The 17,364-nt window shown below is 39.6% G+C and overlaps 1 protein-coding gene across 1 annotated transcript in view; it reads left to right on the forward strand.

Annotated features, from left to right (window-relative positions):
* The window catches only part of EPS8L1 (EPS8 signaling adaptor L1), a 123,501-nt gene that overhangs the window by 42,120 nt on the left and 64,017 nt on the right, over positions 1-17,364 (forward strand). The window contains exons 2-3 of the mRNA XM_063435790.1: positions 5,065-5,100; positions 7,433-7,473. Coding sequence (XP_063291860.1) covers positions 5,084-5,100; positions 7,433-7,473 — 58 coding nt within the window. The 5' untranslated portion in view covers positions 5,065-5,083. The remainder of the gene's footprint in view (positions 1-5,064; positions 5,101-7,432; positions 7,474-17,364) is intronic.

Below are 17,364 nucleotides of genomic sequence, written 5' to 3' on the forward strand. Positions count from 1 at the left end.
TTGAATTATGGAATTGGAGGCTTCTTTCATAACTAGATACAGCATATCACCAGGTCCAAAGGACTACTCCATTACTATTATTGAAAGGAAGAGGAAGAAATATGAAATTACTGAGACTCTATCTACAAAAAACAGCCTTCTCGTCTTGGAAGTAATAAATCCTCTCTTTCAGTAGACTAAAGGAAGCTAATTCTTAAGACTGGAACTAAGCTGAAAAGGTGTTGTACTAAAACCAATCCATTACGACTAGTGGTAGCGATGAAAGGCTTACATGCTGTTATATCCATTGCCAGAAAACTAGTGTACCAAATGACTATACTACAAGGGATATCATTTTGGGAAGAGGTCTAGGACACAAGCGAAGACTGGTTACGTTGCGAACAAACTCTTCCACTTTACTTCCCTACACGTTTTAAAACATAATAAATCAATCACCATAGGCCTATACTTACTTTGTTTCCAATGTTACAGAGTTAGTGCTTTTTGGTGCCTTACATTGCCCTGTCATCTAGAGGTATTGAGTCTCTAAAGCTGAGTTCTAGAGTAATGGAGTAGCTGTTCCACCAAGCCTCTGTATTGGCAGCTTTATCACAAACTTTGTTTGCTTAAATGTGTACCAATTGGATAGTGAAACTCTACGTAATAAAACGGTATAACTATAGCAAGAGACACAAAGAGTGCTCTGTTACTTTTATCCCTGGTAAATGGTCAATAACAAGTGGGAACAAGTGTGTGTGTGTGTGTGTGTGCGCGTGCGCGCCATCTTCATTTTTAATTTAGGATGGCACCGGTTGAAGGCGTTTAGTGTTGGTCATACAGCATACCGTGGTACAGAACTCTGACTATCACTGGAAAGACGATAGGGCACTGTTATCATTGTTGGGAAGTGAAGGGAGCCCTCTGATCTTGTATTTAGAGTAAGCAGACTTTGATGGCGGATTAAATTACTGGGACCTTGTAAGATTAAAGAACAGGAACAATATTGCATTTGTTCCCTTATATAATTTGTCATGTGTTCAACCTCAAGCTACATGTACGTGAGTTATTATCCTAAACTGCTAATAGTCACATGGGATTACACTATCTAATGTTGGATGTGCGGTTTTGATTACAATAGTAAGCAGGATAAATATCCGTATTTTTAGATGGCATGTATATTTTAATGCACAGTTCATTGATTATTCACTGCTACTCCCTTGGTCCACCTTCCAAAACAATTAGTCATCATAATAATAAAAATAATGTATTAATTATAGGGAATCAAAGGTGTGAGTCTATCAGGTATCTGAATAATGGTTTCTGTTTACTTTGTGTTCAGTGTTTTGCTATATTATTTTGATATTGCATAGGGTGTGTGTATATATAATTTTCAATCAATGAAGTACACAGTCCTTGGTGTTGTAAGGAGACCAATATATGATAAATGTTGTGATATGTTAAGCAATGTGTCAGCCCCGTGTGAGCCTTAATCAGGAACTGTATGTACATAATTGTCAGGGCTCAGAATTTCAATTCCTACCTTACTAGCCAGCTATAAAAGTAAATCACCAACACAAATGTGTGAAAATAGAGTTTTATGTGAAAGGTATTTGTTTGATTCCGTGTGGGAATGCATATTGTGTGTGAAGAGTCATTATGCGAATGCAGATTGTGTGCGTGCCAATGTAGATTATGTATGTGTGCTAGGGTCAGTGTGTGATTACATATTGTGTATATATAAAGGTCATGTGAATGCAGTGATTGAGTGGTTTGTTGACTACCTGCTACTCTCCATGTCACTTTGCCGTTCTCCGCATCCTTCTTTTTTTATTTTATTTATTTATTTTTTAGTTTTGTTTAACCCCTTAAGGACTGGACTTTTTTTGCGATGTTGTACATTTGCGACCAGGCATCTTTTTGACACTTTTGTGGTGTTTGTGTTTAGCTGTAATTTTCCGCTCTCTCATTTACTGTTCCCATACAAATTATATATTGTTTTTTTCAGGACAAAAGGGGCTTTCTTTACATACCATTATTTATATAATCTCATCTAATTTAATTTAAAAAAAATGAAAAAATATGATGAAAAATTGAAAAAAATACACGTTTTTTGAATTTTATGTGAAAAATCTTTTACTCATCTACAAAAGCGAATGAAAAAAACTGCTAAATAGATTCAAAATGTTGTCCTGAGTTCAAAAATACCCAGTGTTTACATGCTTTTTGCTTTTTTTTTGCATGTTATAGGGCTATAAGTACAAGTAGGAAATTGCGGTTTCAAAACATACATTTTTAAAATGTATCAATAGTGACATTGTAACACTGTTATCTGTCATAAATTGCTAAATAACACCCCACATGTACATATTTTTTTAAAAGTAGACAACCCAGGGTATTCAATATGGGGTATGTCCAGACTTTTTTAGTAGCCACTTAGTCGCAAACACTGGCCAAAGTTAGCGTTCATATTTGTTTGTGTGTGAAAAAAGTAAAAAACTAAATTGAACGCTAATTTTGGCCAGTGTTTGTGACTAAGTGGTTACTAAAAACGACTGGACTTACCCCATTTGCAATACCTTGGGTTGTCTTCTTTTGCAAATGGTATGCCATCATGGGGGTAATTCTCATTCCTGGGCTACCATATGCTCTCAAAGGCAACGTAACCAACCTGGCCATTTTCAATGTAAAAATATTTGACCTATATATTTGACCCTGTAACTTTCAAAAACGCTATAAAACCTGTACATGGGGGGTCCTGTTCTACTCAGGAGACTTTGCTGAACACAAATATTAGTGTTTCAAAACTGGAAAATGTATCACAACAATTATATCATCAGTAAAAGTGCTGTTTGTGTGTGAAAAATGCAAAAAAAGTCACTTTCACTGACAATATCATCGCTGTGATATGTTTTACTGTTTTGAATCACTAATATTTGTGTTCAGCGAAGTCTCCCGAGTAAAACAGTACCCCCCATGTACATGTTTTAGGGTGTCGTAGAACGTTACAGGGTAAAATACAGTGATAGCAAATTAAATTCTCTGGTCTTTCGGCCTGGGTTGGCAGGCAGGTCCCTTAAATTGCAATCAATAAAATAACTTAATTATGTAAAAATATTACCTAAATACGCACGTAGAATTTAAATATATATGCATATTTATATATTTGAAGTCTACGTGTATATTTATATAATTATTTATGTAATTTTGTATATCGACATATGAATAGTTCGCATTCTTTTTATTTAAATATACATAGATATATATACAATTTCATTCTAAGTGTATTTTGATATAAATATATATATATTAATATCAAAATACAGTTAGAATAAAATTTCGTATAGATATATAATTTTTTTTCAATTTTTTATTATTTTTAATTTTTTTAATTTAATTTAAATTATTTATTATTCGTATTTTATAATAATATATATATACAATATATATAGTTATTATATATTATATATATACGTGTGCAAATTAATTATAAGTGTATTTTTATATTAATATATGTACATATTAATATAAAAATACACTTAGCATGACATTATATATATGATATATAGACATATATTATATAGGTATAATATATGTCTATATATCATATATATACACATATATAATAATATATTTTTTTTTTATTAACTATAACTTTAAATTTTTTTATGATTTTACACATGCAGGGAGACTGCCTGTCAGCACAGACAGTCCCCCTGCAGGCAGAGACTAGGACACCTATTGTGACCATGTGGTCGCCCTGTTGGGCGATCACATGGCCCCAGGGGTCCTAAACCGCCATGGGGAGACTGTCTGGGCTGCAGGCAGTCTCCCCACACCGGGAGCACCGCCGATCGCCGCCGGGGGAACGACGGCGATCGGGTAAGTACATTTTAAATTTAGGACGGTTCAGGACCGTCGTCGGTCGGCAACGCAAAAATGCCGATGACGGTCCTGAACCGTCCTGCGTCCTCAAGGGGTTAATATAACACATACCCTTCCCCTGCAATACTGAGAGGAATAATAAGCATAAGGCATATTATTATTAGAATAATTTTATAAAAATGTTTCAAGAACATTTCATAGCATTAATAACCTCCAGATAGGGTATTAGCAGGAGACTTGCAGATACATTTAACGTATGGCAGGGGGAGAGATGGTCGAAAAGTAGTAGATTTTACCTCAAATATATTTCTTTATACTAACCATGTTTACTTAAAGGCAGCTGTATGCCAGTGTTCACAAAACCAAAGGGTGTTCTTATAATGAAAATAGTACGTTCTTTTAATTAATTTTACTCTGTTGCTGAAGCTGTTCCAGGTTTAAATAGTCTTTAATGAACTGGTGCACAGTAATACACTTTGATTAAAGGTGCGGCTCCTGTCTCCTAATTATATCTGAATATTCTCTGTAAATGATTACTCTGATAAAATGCAATTTAATTTACAATCCTTCTGTTTATTTAAAGGTTTATGTATTGAAGTTAGAATATTCAGAAATTGCATTTTGTTTTTAAGGCTAAAGTAATTGTACTGGAAAAATTCTACAAATCAGCTTTGTTTTCAGTTCAGCTACTTTGGCTTTAAAGGTATACTATAGACATCAAGACAACTTTAGCCTGATGGAATGTTTTTTGGTATATCATGCCCCTGCATTCTCACTACTCAAATTTTTGCCATTTGGGAGTTGAATCACTTTGGTTATGCAGGCCAAGTCCCACCTCCCTGCATGTGACCTACACAGTCACCCTACACATTTCCTGTAAAGAGAGATCTAATGTTTAAACGTTACCTTTAGTAAATAACCCTGTCAGATTAACAAATACCCAATCTTTTTTTTTTTTTTTTAAATCTTGTACCATATGACGTACACTATGTCTAATGTCCATGTCCATTTCAAACTAAAAATGCCTCCAGTGTTTTATTTTACAGAACAAGCACTTTATTGATGTGCTGTACATTATACAGTTTAATGCAGAAGAGGCTATTGAAATATTTGATCATTTAAATGTTTTAGTTAAACATGCTATTATTTCCTCTCCTCTCAACAATTTTAAAATATATATATATATTTGTATTTTTTTTCTAGGGGAAAAAAAGGAGAAAAGATGAGTTCGTCACCTCGGTAAGTATAGGTGTATTTGATGTACTCTGTATTTTGTTAGTTTTAAGATTATGTAAAATAACTGTAAAATGTAAACAATTTTGTTTTTATTCCAACTCTGATGCCTAGAGTCACATCACTCCAAATTCAGATTTCAATGTCACATGATCTTTGCTATACTAATTTTAATGTCACATGATCCTCCAGTACTAATTTGAGTGTCATGTAACCCCCCCTATACTGATCTCATTGACATATAACTGCCTATATACATATCCGTTTTTGTATGACCACCTATAAAGGCCGGTGTCATATGATGCATTCTGTATGATTAAATCATGTGATCCTGATGTATTGCCCAAGGGATCCTATGGAATAAGCATTGTTTGTTTCAGGGTGAAACTCCAGAGTTGCAGCTGATAAGTTCTAGGTCTGCCCTAGATTTTAAAGGTCTTCAAAGTATGTACGTCATGACTGCTGACCCAAATACCAAACCCGTTACCCCCAATAACGACATGACACCTGATTGTTGGGTAACGGCAACGGCCACAGCTTTATTAAACTTTAACACAGCCAGCATTTCCACCTGTCAGCTGTTGGGGTGACTACCCAACAGACAGATACTCCAAGTCTTTATCCAGAGTTCGTACAGCCTGCCTTCGGCCATCAGCCCTAGCAGGCTGCGACTCCCCAAATCCTTTCTGTGCATTAGGTGCGCTGGCCAGGAACTCCGCCATAGCTGTGACAAAACAAGAACAGAAACAAACAACACCACAAGCCAGAAACCATCACATAGCATAGGAAAAACGGGGAGGGTGGGCGGGAAACTGTTCCAGACTGCTCCTTCTGCACTGGTGAGTCCCTCCCATCTGCTCTCCTTCTTATATCCCACCATATAGGCAACAATGTATCCCTCATACTCCCACCCCTTACTGCAGGGCAGCAGTCATGCCTCCCCTTCCTTGCAGTCCAGGGGATATCTTTCACAAATACTTGAATGACAAGGTCAGCTTTAAATTGATATTAAAGGCAATTCCTACATCATGTTAGCAACAGCCTGCAAATATTAAGATTAATAAGTTTTTACCTCCTACTACACAATAGTCAGCGTGAATGTTGCAACTGCCTTTTGATATCTTAAATATATCACAACCTGTCAGCGCTGTCATTCTCTATGTGTTAATACTATGGAAAACGAACATTCCAAGTGTCAAAAAGTAAACTATGTTTTTATATTCTTTCACAATTATGCGCCAAATCACCCAAACACAAAAAGAAATGTAAAAATGTGCCATTTTATTGGCCTTTTTAATTTTGGTCACAAAGGTAACTTTATTTTTGCATATGGTAATTTTTTGTCAGTATATGAACGTTTAAAGGGACATTAGCGATACTAATACATTTGTTTCCAAACTCTGGAGTGTTGATAAGCTTAGTTTTATAAAGAATAAAAGAGGTGACTCTCTGTTAAATCCTAAATTACTTCAGCAAATCGTAGTGTTTTTAGGTTTGGAGAATTTCTTTAAATAACTGCTTTTTGGGGATAATTAATTGATACTAATCAAAATATTACTCACAAAGCTGATTTGCAACTTTAGCTCTACATTAATAGACTCTGTAATCACATTTTCATTGTTGGATGAAATAATAGCCTGCCCAAACCGCAGGGGCCTCCAGGAAGGGAATCAATATACATCAGATATAATAACTACATACTCCCCTTAGCTGACATTTTTGTTTCTGTTTTGACAACTGAGTTTACTTCTCTATTTATTGTTCAAAGTACAATCAATTTTAAATTGGCAGCCACTTTAACATTTTATCTAGAGTTTAATCAGTCCAAACACTGTCAAGCGAGTGTCATAAAATAAATACATGCCTCTAGCAAACTGCGGGGTGGTATAAGTGCCCAAAACCTTGCCAAACTGCTTGTGCTGGATTCCTGACTTAAATTAGATGGCATATGTGTTGAACTTTTGTGTGTATTGTGTATTGTGTTGCTGTTTATGGCTTTCCTAATTTCTCATATGCTGTACCCTCTTTTTTTATTGTATTTTATTTTTTTAATATTAAAGTTTTGAACTGACTAGTTCTCTATATGTTTCCTGGTAGCAGCTAAGGCAGATAATAAAGGACCTCTAGAGGCATTCTGACCACTTCCTGACAGACACTTGCGAGGCTTCCGTCAAATGCAGCTCTTAATCAAATGTTACTCCTAGAACGCTTTACAGCAGGGTTTTCCAGTGGTATACCTTATGGATATCATAACACAAATAATATATTAATTAGAACTATTATAAAAAGTTTAAACAGTCTACAGTTATGCTTCAATTTTTTTTATTTATTTTTTTAGTGTGAATGGGGTGTCCAAACCAAATGCCAAGTCAATTTATGGTAAGTTTGAAATTAGAAATTGTTTCTTTTTTATTGTGTTTTTACATTAAAATCAGAATCAGAAAACAGATGTTTATGAATTGTTACTTAAAAGATTCTTAATATCCACAAAGGAGGAGGAAAAAACGTACTTGTCTTCTCTAGAATTTCTATGTGCACTTTTTCTCTACCAATACTTGCTGATAGGAGGCAGAAGTCTGTACTTAACCACTATCAAGCGGTTTGCAGAAAACCACCGTCAGAATCTGAGTATTTTGTCCTGGAAAGTAATGTATTTATGTATCTTTAATTTCAGTATGCCTAGTGCAATATCAAATGGAACCAAAAACAAAAATTTTGTCCATATATGTACACTTGTGGAAATGCTTGTTGGCCCGGTATTTTGGTGAAGGACTTTTCGGACCAGTATGTAACTTCTGCTTAAATATGTATACAGATGTGGCCCCTGTGTCCAGGCGTTACTTTTTTTTGCTTGGATGTGCAGATATACTGTTGTACAGCGCTGTGGAATTGCATGGCTCTTTATAAACAATAATAACATTATGCTCACATGTGGAGAACATAGGTAGTTTATTCCCCACCAAGGAATTCAATGTGAGAATCTTACGGATAAAATCTTGAAGGTAAAATCAGGAAGGTCCGAGTATGGTAAAAAACAAATCATATTGAAAATAAAGAAAAACCTTTACGTAGGGTAAAACACTAACCCATTTCGCAATACTGGCAATTCTGCTGATGTCAGCAAGGAGGCGGATCGTGGGCGGGGCCAGCTTCGGCGGACCTGCGCGGCGCTGGAAATAAAGTGAGTTTTCATCTTTTCTAAGCGAGCTAAGGAGCGGCAAGCTCCACCTATTTGTTGTATTATATTACTGTATTTGTGAAGGTGGAGGGGATACCTCACTGGTGTTTGAGCAATTACACTTTGGGATATACTTGCTTGTGTGTGTATTATTAAATAGTGAATTAAACAGTATAGGGTCAGGAACACATGTTTGCATTCCTGAACCTATAGTGTTCCTTTAACAAATGTAAACCTCTTTAGTTTAGAAAAATGTCAGCTCAGAGGGATATGATAACATTATAAAAATATATCCAGGGCCAATACAAACCATTGTGTGGAAATCTATTCACAAATAGGACTATTCATAGAACACGAGGTCATGCGTTTAGACTGGAAGAAAGAAGATTTAGTCTAAGGCAAAGGAATGTTTTTTTACCGTAAGAAAAATAAGGATGTGGAATTCTCAGCCTGAAGAAGTTGTTTTATCAGAGTCTGTATAGATGTTTCAACATCAACTAGATGCATACTTGCAAAAACATTATATTCAATTATATAATTTTTCAACTGTAGGGTAATAGCTAGTTGATCCAAGGATAAATCTGACTGCTATTCTGGGTTCAATATTTTTCCTAGTTTGTTGCAAAATTGGAAGTGCTTCAAACTGGGTGTTTATGCCTTATTTTGGATCAACAGCAAAAAACAAATGTGAGGAAGGCTGAACTTGATGGATAGATGTCTCTTTTCAGCCTATGTAACTATTATTATTTTAAAATTTGCTATACAGTGCCGAAAAAAAATTTGATCCCCTGCGGATTTTGAAAGTTTGCCCACTGACAGTCATTAAGGTTTCGAGTCTGACATTTGGAAACTCAAACCTTCAGTTCCCTCCACAGATTTTCTATCGGATTATAGTCTGGAGACTGGCTAGGCCACTCCAGGACCTTAACGTGCTTCTTCTTGAGCCACTCCTTAGTTGCCTTGGCTGTGTATTTTGTCATGGTCATTGTCATGCTGGAATACCCATCCACGACCCATTTTCAATGCCCCGTCCATCTTCCCTTTGATGCGGTGCAGTTGTCCTGTCCCCTTAGCAGAAAAACACCACCAAAGCATAATGTTTCCACCTCCATGTTTGACAGTGGGGATGGTGTTCTTGGGGTCATAGGCAGCATTCCTCCTCCTCCAAACGCGGCGAGTTGTGTTAATGCCAAAGAGCTCAATTTTGGTCTCCTCTAACCACACCACTTTCACCCTGTTCTCCCCTGAATCATTCAGATGTTCATTGGAAAACTTCAGACGGACCTGTACATGTGCTTTCTTGAGCAGGGGGACCTTGCGGGTGCTGCAGGATTTCAGTCCTTCACAGCATAGTGTGTTACCAATTGTTTTCTTGGTGACTATGGTCCCAGCTGCCTTGAGATCATTAACAAGATCCTGTGTAGTTCTGGAATGATTCCTCACCGTTGACCATGATCATTGAAACTCGATGAGGTGAGATCTTGCATGGGGCACCAGACCGAGGTAGACTGACAGTTATTTTGGGTTTCTTCCATTTGTGAATAATTGCACTGTTGTCTGTTGTCACCTTCTCACCAAGCTGCTTTGCGATGGTCTTGTAGCCCATTCCAGCCATGTGTAGGTCTACAATCTTGTCCTTGATATCCTTGGACACAGGGCCGTCTTTAATATGATTAGGACCCTGGGCAATGCATTTTCTTGGGCCCCCTGGGCCCTGCCCCTCCTATCCCTCCCCCCAATTACGCCCAATGTGCAATCACACTGACATACGTACTGGCACATACAGACACAGACAGACATTAAAACATTCACAGATACACACTGACACACAAATATATACTGGCAGACATACTGACACACACACACAGACGTATTGACACACACACACAGGCATACTGACACACACACAGGCATACTGACATACACATAGGCAGACGTACTGGCAGATACACACAGACAGACATTAAAACATTCACAGATACATACTGACACACACATACACTGACACACAAATATATACTGGCAGACATACTGACACACAGACATACATACACACACAGGCACATACACTGACAGATATACTGACACACACAGACACATACACTAACAGACGTATTGACACACACACACACAGACATACATACACACACAGACACATACACTGACAGATATACTGACACACACAGACCCATACACTAACAGACGTATTGACACACACACACACAGACATACATACACACACACAGACACATACACTGACAGATATACTGACACACACAGACACATACACTAACAGACGTATTGACACACACACACACAGACATACATACACACACAGACACATACACTGACAGATATACTGACACACAGACACATACACTGACAGACGTATTGACACACACAGACATACATACACACACAGACACATACACTGACAGATATACTGACACACAGACAAACACATACACTGACAGATATACTGACACACACAGACACATACACTGACACACACAGACACATACACTGACAGAAGTATTGACACACAGGCATACTGACATACACATAGACAGACATACTGACACACACAGGCCTACTGACATACACACACACATACATACATACACAGACAGACATACTGACACACACAAACATACTTACACACAAGCATACATTTAGCCACCCTCCAGGTTCTTACCTTTTCCTGGAGGGTGGTTTCCCTGGGGTCCAGTGGCAGGCTGAGGCAGATGGGAGTTTTCCTCTGGAACTCCCCTCCCTGCCATTCTCCTCCCGCACGGCTGTGCTCTCCGTCGGGATGAAGTGACGTCACTTCCTCCCAACCGGTACAGGAAGGGGCCCGGTCGCACTGTTTAAGCGTCACAGCGCCAGACCGAGCCCCTGCTCACACATGCTCTCCGGGTGGCCCTTAGTGCATGAGCCACCCGGGGAGCCTCCTCAGCGTGCGGGCCGGTGCGGCTCTGTGCAGCCGCACCGCCGGGTCCAAGGTGGGCTGCGCAAATCGCGGGGCCCACGGGGCAGCTGCTCTGGGCCCCCCAGGAGCAACTGGGCCCGGGGCAGCTGCCCCGTCTGCCCCGCGTTAAAGACGGCCCTGCTTGGACAGCTCTTTGGTCTTGGCCATGGTGGAGAGTTTGGAATCTGATTGATTGCTTCTGTGAAAAGGTGTCTTTTATACAGGTAACAAGCTGAGATTAGGACCCTTTTAAGAGAGTGCTGATAATCTCAGCTCATTACCTGTATAAAAGACACCTGGGAGCCAGAAATCTTGCTGATTTATAGGGGATCAAATACTTATTTAAATGATTGACATGCAAATCAATTTATAACTTTTTTGACATGTGTTTTTCTGGATTTTGCTTTTGTTATTCTGTCTCTCACTGTTAAAATACACCTACCATTAAACTTGGACTGATCAATAATTTGTCAGTGGGCAAACGTTCAAAATAGCAGGGGATCAAGTACGTTTTACCCTCACTGTAGGTGAAGGGGTTGAAGGGATTATGCAGGCACCATAACCACTTCAGTGACTTGAAGTTATCACAGATAGTTTAATCACTATGCTGCTCCAGTCTGGCTAATGTCAGTCCTGTGCAACTTTCAATTAACATAATTGCCATCATAGTCAGCTGACACTCTCAGCCAGTGAATACTTGGCAGGATCATTATCCTGAATCTGCAGTTCTGCAGAACTCATCTTTTATATTTACGTTAGCCCTCCCAGGGATGATTTGTGCAGAGATATTAATTTAGAGGGAAATACTGGCCAAATTGACAGTGCATCACTATCTTCATTTCTTGTCATAGGGTCAGTTACAGGATGGTTCACATTGCACATTCCCTTCTAAGAAAAAAAAGTGGTTAATCCAGGCAATGTTTACACAGCTTTTTGTAGCCTTCTGTGTTATCTAGTGATTGGAAGTGTGAGAAATAAGGCATAGCAATGGAGAAATGTGTATTCTTACAAAGTTTCTCCAGGCTGTTGCTGACTTACAATTTTCATGCATTCTATAGATATTGCATTAGAACATATGCATTTTTTTTTAAGTTCCTGCATTGCTTCAAATGCACATGTTTTGCTAAGATCTCTCATCAAACTAGAAAGTGTCTTAGCTAATTCTGATACGCTTCCATTGTTTCCAATGGGAGCTGATCATATATCATTAACCCTTTGCAATTTGATGCACTTTGTACAAGTACTTGGACAGTCAGAAGTACGGATAAGCTGCCTCCGTGACATCAAACACTGACAGGGTTGAGCTTTTTATCTATATTGCTTTATAAAAATTACTGCAATTACAGACACTATTATATGTGTGCGCAGCACAGCGTAAATTGTGTTAGAATGTACCTTTTAAAGCAGTACTGTCACCCCCCACACTTGTATAATTAGTATTTTATGAAGATAAACTCTTTACCGCCATCAAGCAGTGTCATTTCCCTTAGCTGTACGGTGGACACGCAGGAACTTCCATATACCTCAAAGCTGAACTCTCGCGCATGAGTGAGAGTCCAGCAGTGGTGACGTTGGCTCCTGGAAATGGATAGTATATACTAAAGTGCTATTCCACCTACGCATAACGGTGCCCATACCTGATTAATAGTAAAACGCTAAACCTACCTATCATTTCAATAGTTTAAAACTTTAAAGTAAATCGTTTTATTTCCTGCTACAACCATAGCAATTCATCATTTTAACCTATCAGTGACTTCTGATTATGTCATATGATTACAGTTAGATTTAATCAGTCCCTGAAAAAAAATCTACATATCAGAAAAAAAATATTTCTGGTTAGAAATATAATTTGAAATAAGTTAGAGGTGAGGTTATGGATATGATATTTTGCTATGGTAGTGTCTAGCCCTCTAGTCCCCTATGCTCTGCCGAAGACCTACTTCTATCTACTGTTCGTACTCCCACCTCTGATGCTCGCCTTCAAGAATTCTCTAGGGCTGCACCATACCTGTGGAACTGCCTTCTCTTTTTCGTTAGACGCTCACCCAGTCTCCATTCATTCAAAAAAATCCCTAAAAACTCACTTTTTAACAAGAGTATCAATTAAACAATACACATACATATACACGCGGCATGTGTGTTTGTGCTTTAGGGTGCACACTCTAATTCAATAGGCAGGATGCGCACGTCTATGGTGTTACTCCACCCATTGTAAAGCGCTACGGAATTTGTTGGCACTATATAAGAATAATAGTGTTATATCTAGAACAGCAAGTGTAATGTCTTTTAAACATTTGTAAATTATAATATATCAGTGATATTATATATATGCATATTTTACAAATTAATTAGGATCCGCATTTCCTTCAAATCAGTGTATTTTGCAGACTGTTGCCCATTACATTGTATACACATCAATCAGCTACTACATAAATGATGCGTAAAAAAAAAGCTGGAATGAGCAGGGTAGGTAATGGTCTGTTCTCACAATAACCAGTATCTTCCTGATTTGGAAACAAGTCACCTTTCAGGGAAACAGCGTGAAGATACAAATAATTTTAACCACCAGAGTCAAGACAAAAAGACATAGGAAACCTAAGCATCTTAAATGGGCTCTATTACATTAATTATATTAATTACAGAATAGATTAATGTTGCTTTTTCTATGCACCACTAGTTTGGCCACATATGGAAATTATCTTCCAGTTTGCAGACAAGATTTCCATTCTGAGTCACCTGAACATCAGCTTTGGCCCACCAATAAAAAGAGAAATGAATGATTGGTAGATAGGTTCTTAGTTAAATATCTATTATGCATGTGCATGGGGAAAATATTCGGCTCGGATCGGCATTCCGAAATTCGGTACTTCATCAATTCGGGACTTCGGCAATTCGACACTTCGGAACTTCGGCCCTTGGGCAGTTCGGAACTTCGCCAACTTCAGAACTTCGCCACTTCGGATCTTAGACACTTCGGCAACTTCGGAAATCCGTCATTTCGGGACTTTTGTTGCAGCCGCTTGGTAGATAACTCCCTAATTCCCACGGTATTAGGGAGTTATCTACCAAAAGGCTGAAAGACCTAAATTGGTCTTTCAGCCAAATTTACTAATACTAAGTAAAAATTACTTAGTATTAGTAAATTGTGCCCCTACTCGCAATACCGCGAGTAGGGGCATGTCTATTAAACAGTGAGCAGCCTGTGGCCCCCCTGGCCCCCACCCCTGAGCGGTGGGTGGGGGCCCTTAACAAGAATAAGGGGGGGACCTAATGTCCTCCCCCCTGGCCCCCACCCCTGAGCGACGGGTGGGGGCCCTAAATACAAATGGGGGGGACCTAATGTCCTCCGCCCTGCCCCCCACCCCTGAGCGGCGGGTGGGGGCCCTAAACAAGAATGGGGGGGACACCTAATGTCCTCCCCCTTGGCCCCCAAACCCCTAGTCACCCCCTCCCCCAAAAAAATAAACCCCTACCTACCCCCCTCACCCTAAAAATAATGAGGGGGGACCATTTAACTAAGTACCTTTAAAAATAAAATAAACTTACCATTAGATGTTTTCTTTCTTCTAAAATCTTCTTTTTTCAGCCCCAAAAAAGGCCAAATAAATATCCATAATAACCGACGCAATAAAAAAAAAAACGAGCGCAAAAAAAAAATATCCATCTTCACCCATGGAGGGCTCCGCGCAGACTGAGCTCTGCAGGGCCGGGGAAGGCTTATAAAGCCTTGCCCCGCCCTGCAACTAGGCTCAGAGCACTCTGATTGGTGGGTTTAAGCCATCCAATCAGAATGCTCTGACAGGCAAATGAAGAGACTGACAGGTAAATCTCTACATTTACCTGTCACAGCACTCTGGTTGGTTTGAAATCCACCAATCAGAGTGCTCTGTGTCATTTTACACAGCGTGGGAAAGTTCTTTGTAATTTTCCCACGCTGTGTAATTTGACTCATAACACTCTGATTGGTGGATTAAGTAACCAGAGTCAAATTACACAGCGTAGAAAAAATTCCACAGAACTTTCCCACGCTGTGTAAAATGACACAGAGCACTCTGATTGGTGGATTTCAAACCAACCAATCAGAGTGCTGTGACAGGTAAATGTAGAGACTTACCTGTCAGTCTCTTCATTTACCTGTCAGAGCATTCTGATTGGATGGCTTTATAAGCCTTCCCCCGCCTTGCAGAGCTCAGTCTGCACGGAGCCCTCGCCGGGTGAAGATGGATTATTTTTTTTGGCGCTCGTTTTTTTATTTTATTGCGTCGGTTATTATGGATTTTTATTTGGCCTTTTTTGGGGCTGAAAAAAGATTTTAGAAGAAAGAAAACATTGAATGGTCAGTTTATTTTTATTTTTAAAGGTACTTAGTTAAATGGTCCCCCCTCATTATTTTTAGGGTCAGGGGGTAGGTAGGAGTTTATTTTTTAGGGGGGGGGGTGACTAGGGGTTTGGGGACCCCTAGTCACCTGGGGGGAGGGGGGTTAAATATGTATTTAGGGCCCCCACCCGCCGCTCAGGGGTGGGGGGCAGGGGGGAGGATATTAGGTCCCCCCCCCTTACTTTTGTTTAGGGCCCCTACCTACCGCTCAGGGGTGGGGCCCAGGGGGGGAAGACATTAGGTCCCCTCCCCCAATTTGTGTTTAGGGCCCCCACCCTCCGCTCAGGGGTGGGGGCAGGGGGGAAGACATTAGGTGTGTCCCCCCAATTTGAATTTAGGGCCCCCACCCACCGCTCAGGGGTGGGGGCCAAGGGGGAGGACATTAGGTCCCCCCCCCTTTAGGGACCCCACCCACCGCTCAGGGGTGGGGGCCGGTGGGGAGGACAATAGGTCCTCCCCCCTTTTTTTACTTTAGGGCCCCCACCCGCCGCTCAGGGGTGGGGGCCGGTGGGGAGGACAATAGGTCCTCCCCCCCTTTTTTACTTTAGGGCCCCCACCCGCTCATGGAGGGGGCACCCTTTTTTTTTTTTTAACAGTGAGCAGCCACAGACTGCTCACTGTTTAATAGACATGCCCCTACTCACGGTATAGTGAGTAGGGGCATAATTTACTAATACTAAGTAATTTTTGATAAGTATTTAGGTCTTTCAGCCTTTCAGCCAGTCTTTCAATTTAGGTCTTTCAGCCTTTTAGTAGATAGCTCCCTAATACCGTGGGAATTAGGGAGTTATCTACTTATTCATTCCTGTCATTACACTGACTGGCTTAGTAACTTATATTTACTTGATTGTTGTAAGTGTTGCAAATGTTTGTATACTTTTTATTTGAAATTGTGTAACATTCTTCTTCTTTCACTGGGTAAGTATATTCGTCATTAGGCAATACTGTGCTTCGGAACTTTGGCACTTTGACACCTCGGAACTTCGGCAACTTCGGCACTTCACAATTCGGCACTTCAGCACTACTACACTTCGGAAATTCTGTAATTTCGGCACTTCAGCAATTCGGCACTTCGGCAATTCAACTATTCGGACATTCGGAAGCACCCAAATGTCCGAATTACCTGAAATTCGTCCGAATTTTAATTCAGACCGAAACTAATTGCACATGTCTAATATCTATCAAGCAGAACATTTGTCAAGTTTGCAATATCAATATGATATATAGCCATGGTGATGGTCTGCTCACTGGGTGACTTCAGGGCTGGACTTCTCATTGGACACCCTCCATTGCTTGCAAGGGGATGCTAGTTCTCCCCTCCCACCTCCTTACTTGTGGGTGCTCCACCCTGCCTCCCTCTGTGCAACATTGGTGTTTTAAAAAGAAAAGAATCACTTGTGATTCGACCGCGTGCGGCGCCATTGATGTCAGGAGGAGGCATGGAAGATCAGTGTAATAGAAAGCTTTTTGAGGTTTAGAGCAAATTGAGAGGGGAAACTTTGTCCACCGTGCCCAGTAGGGTATATTACTCCTGAAAGTTCCCCCTCTCAACCTCCAGGGTTATAACAACCTTTTAACAGGAGTCTTGTGAGAATGTGACAGGAAAAAAACATTAATTTTTTTCCTTATTAAATTATAGAGCTTTTTGTATGTGTGTGTGTTTAGCGTCATACTGTATGTATAATGCATGAATTATTATTATATATTGATATATTTTACATATTTGCCCATCCCTAATTGGTAGCT

Source organism: Pelobates fuscus, chromosome 11, assembly GCF_036172605.1.
Source record: "Pelobates fuscus isolate aPelFus1 chromosome 11, aPelFus1.pri, whole genome shotgun sequence".
NCBI classification, from domain to species: Eukaryota; Metazoa; Chordata; class Amphibia; order Anura; family Pelobatidae; genus Pelobates; species Pelobates fuscus.